This window comes from Cervus elaphus, chromosome 2 (genome assembly GCF_910594005.1).
Source record: "Cervus elaphus chromosome 2, mCerEla1.1, whole genome shotgun sequence".
NCBI classification, from domain to species: domain Eukaryota; kingdom Metazoa; phylum Chordata; class Mammalia; order Artiodactyla; family Cervidae; genus Cervus; species Cervus elaphus.
The window spans coordinates 12,682,225-12,692,575 of record NC_057816.1 but is presented as its reverse complement, the minus strand read 5'-3'; the positions used below and the strand labels follow the sequence as shown (position 1 = coordinate 12,692,575).

The window sequence follows — 10,351 nt, the reverse complement described above, 5'->3', positions numbered from 1 at the left end:
CCTGCCAGGATGGCTGATCTGGTGCTGTTCAGGTGATCTGAGTTGGGTCATTCAGAGAACTCTGAATATCTCTGAGCTTCTTTCCTTACTAGGTGGTGACTTGGGGATACAAAACCCTAGGACAGGTAGCTTGGACTCCCTCACTAGGTGTAGAAGCCTTAAGGAAGAAAGTTGTCAGGCTAAGATCATCAAAGTAGAGGGAAGGGAAACAGTTGAACTCTGATATCTCTGAGCTTCTTTCCTTACTAGGTGGTGACTTGGGGATACAAAACCCTAGGACAGGTAGCTTGGACTCCCTCACTAGGTGTAGAAGCCTTAAGGAAGAAAGTTGTCAGGCTAAGATCATCAAAGTAGAGGGAAGGGAAACAGTGAGTGTGAGAAAGAGAGAACTGATGATTTCTGATTTCTTGGGTCCAGTCCCTGAGATCTTTGTATTTGCTCTGATTCTTGTGTCCTGGACTCCCAGAATCATTTCAATGAGTCTCCCTTTCCCTTGAAGCCAGTTGGAGTTGGGCTCCTCTCAATTTTGATTCAGACTTGGTTCTAGATCCTTCACTCCCAAACAGAGAGGCACCCATTTGTTTCCGCACCATTATGAGTGAAACCCTTTATTCTTTACTGAGAACAGGGTGTGCAGACCACCAAATGCAGTTCATCAGCATCCTGGGCAGGAGTGTCCTAAGTGTGAGTGAGGGTGTGTTAGGAGTGGCCTTACTGATTCCTGAATCACTCCAAGTGTTACACTGCCTGTGCCAGGCCAATCCTGTCGTTTCCTCGATCATAAACCGAGAAGTACTGCCTCAGGAAGACGACACCCACGATCCAGGTCTCTGTAGATGTACTCTCTGTGTCCGCTTCAAGGTTGATAGAGCAGTCGTGGCTAGAATGCTGGGGGAGTCAGAGACACACATCAGTCAGCCTGAGCCCTTATCAGCGATTCCCCCCAATATCCAGACCGAGCACCATTCTTGGTTTTATTTTCCTCTTTTGGTAAGTATCAAGTGGTTTTATGAGCTTCAGGGCATGTGAGAGTTCATCCAAAACCAAAAAGGGCCCATACATGTGGCTGCCATGAGGAAGGGTGTGGTGAGTGGAGGACTGGGAGTTCAGGAAACAGTGGAATGATAAACAACAAAGTCCTACTGTAGAGAGTAAGGAACTATATTCAATATCCAGTGATAAACCACATGAAAGAGAATACGAAAAATAATGTATATTTTTTATGTGTATAACTGAGTCACATTGCTGTACATCAGAACTTATGGCGACACTGAAGATCAGCCACACTTCAGTACAATTTTGAGAAAAGAACAAGAGTGTCCCCTGGTTCTCTTCACTCCCTGTTTCTTTCCTTATGACTCCTGTTCCTTGTTTTGTCTACAGTGAATGCAGGTCCTCTTCCGCCATCCTCAAAATCCAAACTTTATTAAAAAACTTTATTTTGTATTCTAGTATAGCTGATTAACCATATTCTGAGTTTCAGATGGACAGTAAATGGACTAAATTGTATGTACCTATGTCTCCTGGACCCTGAGATACCCCTTCCATCCTGGCTGTCATATAACTGAGTGGAGTTCCCCATGCTACACAGTATCTCATTGTTGGTTATCCATCTTAAATACAGCAGTGCCCACAACACGTTCTTGAAGACTTAAGTCAGTAACTCTGGGAAGCCTCCTTTGGCCCACACTCACCCTCTTTGGCCATTCCAGGTTTGATTGGGTAACTTACTCTGGTTCCCCATTCCCACTGGTCAGTCAGTAGCCCTCATCACCCTTAGTCAGTCCCCAGTGCCACAGTGCAGAGTACCTTGGGATGCCATTTGCATGGAATCCAGTGCAGTGTTGCCTAGAACCAAGAAACCCTCCATATGGCTCCATGAGTTTGTGGTTTTAGAATTCCTGAAATTCCCTCTGTTCCTCAAAGCCTTCCTTGAGCCCATCAGCCTGCTATGTACTCCCACAGGGAGCTGGCATGAAGCCTCCACCCTGTGCCGGGGTGAGCAGTCACTGTGCATCCTTTATTCACCTTAGTATCCAACATCCCACAGAGGGGTCGGGTACCCCAATTCACAAAGGGGACACCTGGCCACAGCAAGGGGAAGAAGCAGCCAAGATCTAGGCGGACCATGTAATTTATCATCCAAAGCAGGAAAATTTTGAGAAGGGAAGGGAGACTGTTAATTTATGCTGGGACATCACACTGGGATTGTCCCTAGCCATTCTCCTTGTAACATGGCCTATTTCAGGGACTGTTAGCACTGACTTTCATGTTCATGCACCTAAGGGTTCATATTGAACTGAAGCTCTCTGAGGACTGATGGCCTCAGTGTTCACCTCGCCTTGTGACTCCCACTATGCCAGCATGGTGTGGCGTCTCCACATTTATTTCAGGATGATCAGTGTCCCAGACGGCCCTTTACTCTCAAATTGTTGGTTCTGTGGGAGACACTGGCCCAGCCACAAGGCTCAGAGCATCTGCAAAGGTGTGATATGACTTGCAGATGGCGCCCTCCTCCCAGCAGCAGCCCAGGGGATCCTGCATGCTCCAGTTTGAGAACCAACCCTCAGTATTGTCCCCTCACCTTGATGGTGTAGGCTTGAGCTGGCAGTGGGTAGTTGATGCCGTTGATGGTGAAGTCAATAGAGGGCAGGTTATTGACCGCAGAACAAGAAACATAGTGCTATTAGAGAGAGAGGGAGAGAGGTTGGCCCTGGAGATCCTTGTTGTGTGTGGATACTGGGAGTGACCCTGGGGCTTGAACTTTCACCTTGGAACCCCCTAGCTTGGCACCGAGGAACCTCAGGATCTTATCGACCAGTCTTCTTGGGCCAATGATCGATGACTCCCCGGTGTCCACAAGGGCCTCACAGCCACCATAACAAGCAACAATCTGTCCTTCCATGGAGATGCTGAGAGACAGTGGAACAAAGAGGGCATTGAGGTCACTCCGAGTCTCCCCAGAGCTGCTCCCTTCCTGTGTGTCTCCTAAACAGCCCTTTGTCTCTTGCCCTGACTCTCTTCATCTGCTCTTGATACGGCACCTCCCTTGACATCCTTGACTGTAGTAGTTGAATACACCAGGGTCTTTGGAACCTTGAAACTAGCTGGCCTTCCTTCCTAGAAGACTCCCCTCCCCTTTGACTATCAAATGTCTTCTCATCTTCCAGATTCCAGCTTAATTGTCATGGATTCAGGGAACTCTTTCCTGCGGTGTTTATCAGTCTCCTGTCTTTGTCACTCTCTGTAGACCCTTCCCCACGACTAGCATGTACCAAAGTCACAATTCACTAAGTTTGTGTGTGTCATTTCTGTGCATCTGCCTTCTTAGATGTGAGGGCGAGTTTTATTCTCATTGCCTCCCTTAAGTGCCTGGCACACAGTGGATGCCCAATGTTTGTCTGTTCCATGAGTGAATGAAGACTGTGAAAATAATGAGGAACATCTAGAGAGCTGTATCTGGTAGGGAACAAATAATGGGTGGAACACAGAGTGAAGATGGAGATTCACAGGGGCAGCAGATTCTCATAGTGGAGGGAGAGAGGGGCTCCTCTGGGGGAGGGAGTCTCCCATCACTGCTCCTACAACCAGCTCAGACCCTGAGACCCTGGCCAGGCAATACATGATTAGCCCAGGGAAACTCCAAAGGACAGGTCAGCTTTTGTCTGAGGGTATCACACAGAATCCTATCAGTTATTGCCTCTTGTCCTCAGGTCACCCCTGGATCCCACCTTTCTGATTCTCTCAGTTATAGCCCCTGGCCCACTCTGTGCCCAGGGATGTGGGCTGTCTTTTTTATTAGTTGCTTTCACATCTTAAGACTGCAGCCAACCTCTCTCCACTACTGGGTAGCTTCTCCATAAGGAGACCAGTTTTCCCCATTTGCTGAAGACTTTCCCTGTTTGTAAACTGAGACTTATCTGTACTGAGAACTTCCTTGGTCCAAGGTAGCCATGGACAGTTGGTCATCTTATCATACTGCTGTCCAGGCTGGTGAAATCCTCCCTGACCCTGTTCACCATACTGCAGAGTCCTCTGACCATGCTCCCCGCCTCACAGGTCAGTGGGTGCAATGCTCTCGCAGCTGCACAGACCTCTCTGGACCCTGTGAGGATCCTGGTCAGAGCCCTGGTCAGGAGGCCTGGGGATTATGAACCCATGGGCTGTTTGTGTATCTATGTGCTTGTGTGTTTGATTGTATGTGTATTTGTATGTATCTTTGTGTGTGCTTCTGTGTCTCTGACTAGCTATGCATGTTTATATGTGTCTCTGTGTATGTGTCTGCTTGTGTGTTTCCATGTTTCTCTGTGTCTGTCTGTGTCGTTGTGGGTGGTGTATATATTTGTGTGACTATGTGTTTGAGAATCCATTTGTGAGTGTCTGCCTGTGTCCAATGACAGATGTGGAGCATCCCTTGGGCTGCCGCTCAGAGGGAGAGGCTTACCGGTCCATGTAGACACGCCAGTCGCCTGGTTGGATCAACGGTACCCAGTTGAGTGCTCCCTGGTAGTAGGATTTATCCACCCCACCAAACATCACCACACTGCCTTCTGGCTTGCTCCTGTAGAGAGATGACAGCGGGGGGATCCTTGGAGGATGATAACAGCAGCACTGTCTGAAAGCTTTGCTTCACCACACATCAAGGCCCTAAAAATGTCCTCATCGACAGATGCAGATATCGAGGCTAGGAGTGATTGAAAATCAGACTGAGGTCAGTTACTCAGTAATGAGTGGCACAGAGGAGGTTAGAAGCTGAGTCACCTGGCTGGGCTCCACCCACTATATCTTCTGAAGATGCCCTGGACCTCCTGTGACCTGAGAGCTCAGACACCCTCAGAGGACAGGGTGCTGAAGCATTTTGGCTTTCCCCTTGTCCACTTTGTCATTTTTCCGGAAAGTCAAGGCCTGAGAGTGCTAAGGGTGTGGGATCAGGTCACTCAGAGTTGGCTCCACTAGCCTGTGACCTGTACTGTCCAAAGGGCCCCACACTCAGAAGGGACCCCACAACTGCTCTCCCTGTCTTGAAATGCCTACCATTTCTTGAACAATGGTCCTACACTTTTTTTGTGTTTCCTAAAATTTCATTTTTCACTGGCTTTTGCAAATTGGGTAGCTGGTCCTGGGCTCACAGTGAAATGCTAATGAGGAAGGAAAGCTACCCACCATCCTTCTCCTTCCTTATCAAATTCATAAGGAAATCCTAATGCCTTTTCCTTCAACTTGTTTCCTGTTGCCTCTCATTAGTCTTCCTCCTCACTCATCCCGCTAGACCAAGTTACTGATCTTGAGCCCAGGAGCAGGGTTATGTTCCAATTAAATGTTATTTCTAAAAGCAGGTGGTGAAGCCAGGTAGGGGCCTGGGGCCATATTTACCTTGGGTTAGATTATCTCTCAGGATACTTCTTTATCATGTGTTCTATAAATTTCCTAAAACTGAAAGCAAATTACAGCTAATTTGGAGAAACGGATTGTCCATCTCAGACTTACTTGCTCAGGTAGAAGGCAAAAACAGGCTCAGAAATGGCACCTTGATTCTTCAGGTTGTCAAAGATGGGGATGCCTCCAGTGAGAGATATGTTGGGGTAGTTCAAGCCCAAGACACCATCAAAAGGCATTCCCTCAAACCCGGATTGCTCCACGCTTAAACCAAATTGCTGGTCAGTAATTACAAGGTCCCCAATCTGCGGGAGAGAAGAGTGATTCCATTTACAGATACATGAAGTGGGGCTAGGACTGGGCTGGGGTGCATTGCCATTAGACCCTCAGAGAAGAATTGAGGCTGGGCTGTGTCTTCGGTGGACCTCACATGGTTAGACCAAACTGGGAGGGGAATTTGGGTTCCATTTGAGAGAGGCTGTGAATTTTAAAACATCTGCCCCTCTGAAAGACACCACCTGAGTGAGTCAAATTGGCCTCATTGCTTCTGTATAGGTGGGACAGCCAAGACTCAGGCCAGGACCCATTGGTGTCCCGTTGTGGACAAAATGAGCCAAGAGCAAGGTAGCCTTCTCTTTGGCATCACTGTGACCTAATGACAGGAATGGACTGCTTTCTCTGTAAGGTACTGTGGATTCTGCATCTGTCCAGGAAGACAGAAGCCGAAAACACAATCTTGCTTGCAGGGATCTATGAAATGACTGCCTGCGGATTCACTTTTGGGCATATGGCATATGTGTGTCTTTGTGTGAGTGTGTATGAGAGAAAAAGAGAGAGGGAGGAACTACTCAAGTAATTTGGGGGCAACAGGCCTTAAGTTTTGTTGGACTCTCAAAGGCCCCCTAGAGTGAGAACTCATTTATGAGGCCCCCTAACTTCTTAGGCCTCCAGTTTCCCAGTCTGGATACCTGAAGCTGTTGACTGCCCCAAAGGTCCCCAGATCAGTTTTATTCTTTCCCCAAACACCCCACAGCATCTTCAGTCCTGAAAAGTCAGCTGAGCTCCACTGTTTACCACATGCTTGTGCTCAGCAAGGCCCTTGCTGTCTGCACCTCACTTTCCTCATGTCACATGAGCTAATCAGAGAAACTGCTGTGTGGGTTTGTCAGGACTAAACCAGTTATCACCTGAAAGTGCCTGGAACAGTCTGTGAATATAAAAGTGGGTGCCTTTTTCCCCTCTTCTCACTCCCAGCAAAATGATCCTTGAACTGCTCATGGGCAGAGAAGCTGCAAGTCCCCATCTCAAGCCACTCTCTGGGTTAGCTAATCTGTGTGCTCATGTGTCACCACAGGCACTGCCTCCCCAGGGACAGGATCCTGTGGTTAAGATGGCCAATATCTACAGGAGTTAGGCTAGGAAGTGTCCTGCCAGAAGGTCCTGCATCTGTTTTGCAAGCAGTGGTTACTCCATAGCCAGTCCTGACTCAGCATTTGTTACACTGTTACCCGAACGGTGTCACGACCAACAACTCCCTTCATCCTCCTACGACCATATTCAAAGCTGAAGATCTTTCCGATAGGCAGGAAGGTGGAAGACTCAATATATCTGAACATAACATGTGAGGCTGCAGACACAAGAGATAAGTGTCATCAGGGGGCAAGGGTGCAAAACAGGGTGGCATGGCAAGGGAAAGATGGTCCAGGTAAGGGGTGTCTGTACTCACAACAGCTTGGGCTGGTGCAAAGGATGGAGGGCACACACAAGTCAGATGAGCCTGTGTCAAAGACAACCTGGAATTCCTGAGGGGGTGTTCCAATGGTGATGTTACCCACATAGACCATCTACAGGGACAAGGAGTGAGTGGGTTAGTGCAGAACTGGCTACCCTCTATTCCCACACACATGCCTCCCTCTGGATGTCACATATCTCTCGAGATCACTTTCTAACCACCATGCAGCTCACTGACTTCGGTCCCAGAGGTGCCTGCATTTGATATATATTTCCTGTGCTGCATGGTATGCAGGATATTGACTCTATGACCAGGCGTTGAAGTGGTACTTCCTGTATTGGAAGCACAGAGTCATAACCACTGGACCTCCAGGACCACTGGACACCCAGGGAAGTCCTGGTGCCTTCATTTGAGAAGCTCTGTAGTCTCCTCCAACCCTGCCTTAACACTCCCTTTTCCAGGAGGTCCTTCTTGATCAACCTCAGCCACTCCCTCTAAACTCAGAACACATCTAATCAACACCATAGAGGTGACCCTTTCATTTGACATGTATTTAGTAATATGCCTATCTCTCAGGCCGGCATGAGTATCCTTAAAGACAAATAAGCCATTTTTCTAATCTAAAAACAGTAACCACAGTGTTAAATACTTATGGCTTTACACGGAATAAGGGTTCAGTATCTTATTACAGCTTTGGTTCTTGCATCTGTGGAACCTGAATTTCTCTGCCTGGGGATTCACAATTGCTTTGCCATTGGTTCTACCATTTGATCAGTGATGGTTCACTCTTCATCTGTAACTGACTGACTCAATTATTTCAGAAGGAACAATCTCCCTCAAACTAATGACTCATCTTTGACACAGAAATGGATATATACCTGCCACTTGGTAAATGCCAGGCCCAGTCACAAAGACCAACAGTTGAGAATGAGAGTGTGTTCTCCTCTGGGTGAGGTCCCTGTTTTCCAGTGTTTCTGCCTCCTGCACGAACCCCAACCCCACATCCCACCTGGCACCTCCAGATGAGCCCCGGTGCTAGGCTAGAGCTCCAGGGGGCGCTGTGGAGCACCATCCCCCCAAATACTCACATCTTCAATGTTTCTCAGGGGGTGAGTAGCTATATTTGAGCCAGGAGAAGAAGTCTGGTATAGTCTGTAAGAGTGTTCCTTCAGGAAATTGTTCAGCATATCATTTTCACTGCGGGTTTTTCTCATGATCTTCACTCTCGTTAGAGGTATACTTTACGGAGCATTTGGCAAAGAAAACAAAGAAGAAGCTACAATTAGCTATCAGTGTTCAGGTAAAATTGTTGTTGTAATGGCCCCGTGTATTTTCTAATCATTTTTATGAGGCACGTTATTATCAGAATTTTATCCATACAGCATGCCAAAGACAGGTTTGATTACAGGTGCTGTTCTGCACTTTGGGATAAGCCATATGACCATGTGGAGTCTCAGTCTCCACCTCGGTAAAATGGCGGAATGTAGCAATACAAACCTTCCAAATAGAATATCTTGGGGATAAGTGAAGTGATGGATATAAGGTACCTGATAAATAGGAAGTCTCTACAATGACAGGAATTAGCATTGCTGTTGCCATCCCACTGTATCCTTCTCATAGAACCTCAAGAAAGAGGTAGAAGGGGTACTCTTATGCTCTTTTACAAGGGAGCAATTTGAAATGCAAGAGGTTACTGAGTTGGCTGTGGTCACACTGCTTGTCAGATATAAAACTGTATGTAAAACAGTGTAGCATTCTCCAAGTTGGAAGAGAAGAGGGGGTTGAAAAAGAATCCAGGAGATAGGGAATAAATAAGGGAAATTCCGAGGCTCGAAAAGGAAGGATGAGTCAAGTGAAAAATTAAAAGAAAACAACACAGAGACAAATACACTCACAGAGACTTCCAAAGAGATGGAGAGGTAAATGATAGTGATACAGAGATGCAGACATAGACATATACACACTGAAGTAGACAGGGAACAAAGAGGACATGTTGAATAAAATGTAGAAAAGTGCTATTCCACAGGACAACTGCATAGACTGTGCACTGAACAGTTGTAAGGAGTTGGATTTTCAATAGGTCATGACTGGACCCTAAGAGTTGTGCAACCATGTAAATCTACACCAAGACCCTTGGGATCCACAGTTCCTAAAGCAGGGAACTTATCAATAAGTAAGGGTTGAACTTTAAGACTGTCAGGGAAATATTCATTCCCATCTAAACTTGATGGGTGGAAGAATAATCAGATGAAAAGAAAAATCTGAGAAAGCAAGATGACACATATTACAGTCCCCATACTTACTTGACTATGCACTCTGAGAAGGCCACCAGCCCGAGGAGCACAAGCCACTTCATGCTTCTTTCCTGGCTCCAAGTACTCAGGGAAGTTCGGGTTCTTAGCATGTAGTGGTGACCAGGAGCGCCTAGTTATATATGCTCTGACATGCCCTATTTTTCCCCTTTATGTCACTAATAGATCTGATAAAAACACAAAGCTTTTGATAAAACCTTTACCTTCCTCAGTGTCCTTGGCGAGTGGACTTTGAAGCTTCTCAGAATACAGACAATTGAACTGTAATCTCTTCCTTGAATCTTGGCTGGAAAATCTAACTTATCTGCATGGACATCTAAGGAGACAGAGAACCTTGCCTACTTGGAGATAAAACTGCTAAGAACATCATGAAAATGATAACTAGGGGCCATACTTGACATTCATGGTTTCATGTCATCTTCTTAGTCACTTCATGAGATGTGCATTGCTGTCTTTGTTGGAGAGGAGATTGCTAGGAGGATATGTTGTAAAATGGCAGTAAAGACTTCAGGGACAGCCCAGGGACATTAAACTGGCCTTAGGTAGTGGGTCTAATGGCAGGAATCAGGGTACCTGTGATGCCAGTCTGCATCAAAGATTTAGGGCAGAGCAGTACTTCCATTGCATGTGTTTCAGTATTGGAAAAAATGTCATATTCATCCACAAGATATTTTATATTGTTCAACAAACATACAAGGAAGAACTGTGTGCTGGGTTCTGGGTTAAAGGCTTCAAAGTCAAGGTTGATCAAGACAAAAGTAGTCTTTATCTTAAGAGAGCCAGCAGTCTAGTTCTCACAAACTCCAGGTCCCAGGAGGCAAGAGAAATGATAGTAGAACTAGGTGGCCATGCTGCACCCTGACCCCTGGGAGCAGCCTTTCCTCCGCTTAAACCATACTGGAAAGCCGGCCAGTTGGCCATGTTTTCAACA

The 10,351-nt window shown here is 46.6% G+C and overlaps 1 protein-coding gene across 1 annotated transcript; it reads right to left on the bottom strand.

The window, feature by feature from the left end:
* Positions 1-738: 738 nt before the first annotated feature.
* Positions 739-9,512, bottom strand: LOC122674358 (pregnancy-associated glycoprotein 1-like). The gene is made up of 9 exons (XM_043872621.1): positions 9,412-9,512; positions 8,197-8,347; positions 7,103-7,220; positions 6,885-7,003; positions 5,488-5,681; positions 4,445-4,561; positions 2,771-2,912; positions 2,585-2,683; positions 739-888 (listed from the first exon to the last, which is right to left on the bottom strand). Exons 1-9 carry the CDS (start codon positions 9,510-9,512, stop codon positions 739-741), a joined length of 1,191 nt encoding a protein of 396 aa, XP_043728556.1.
* Between the last annotated feature and the right edge of the window lie 839 nt (positions 9,513-10,351).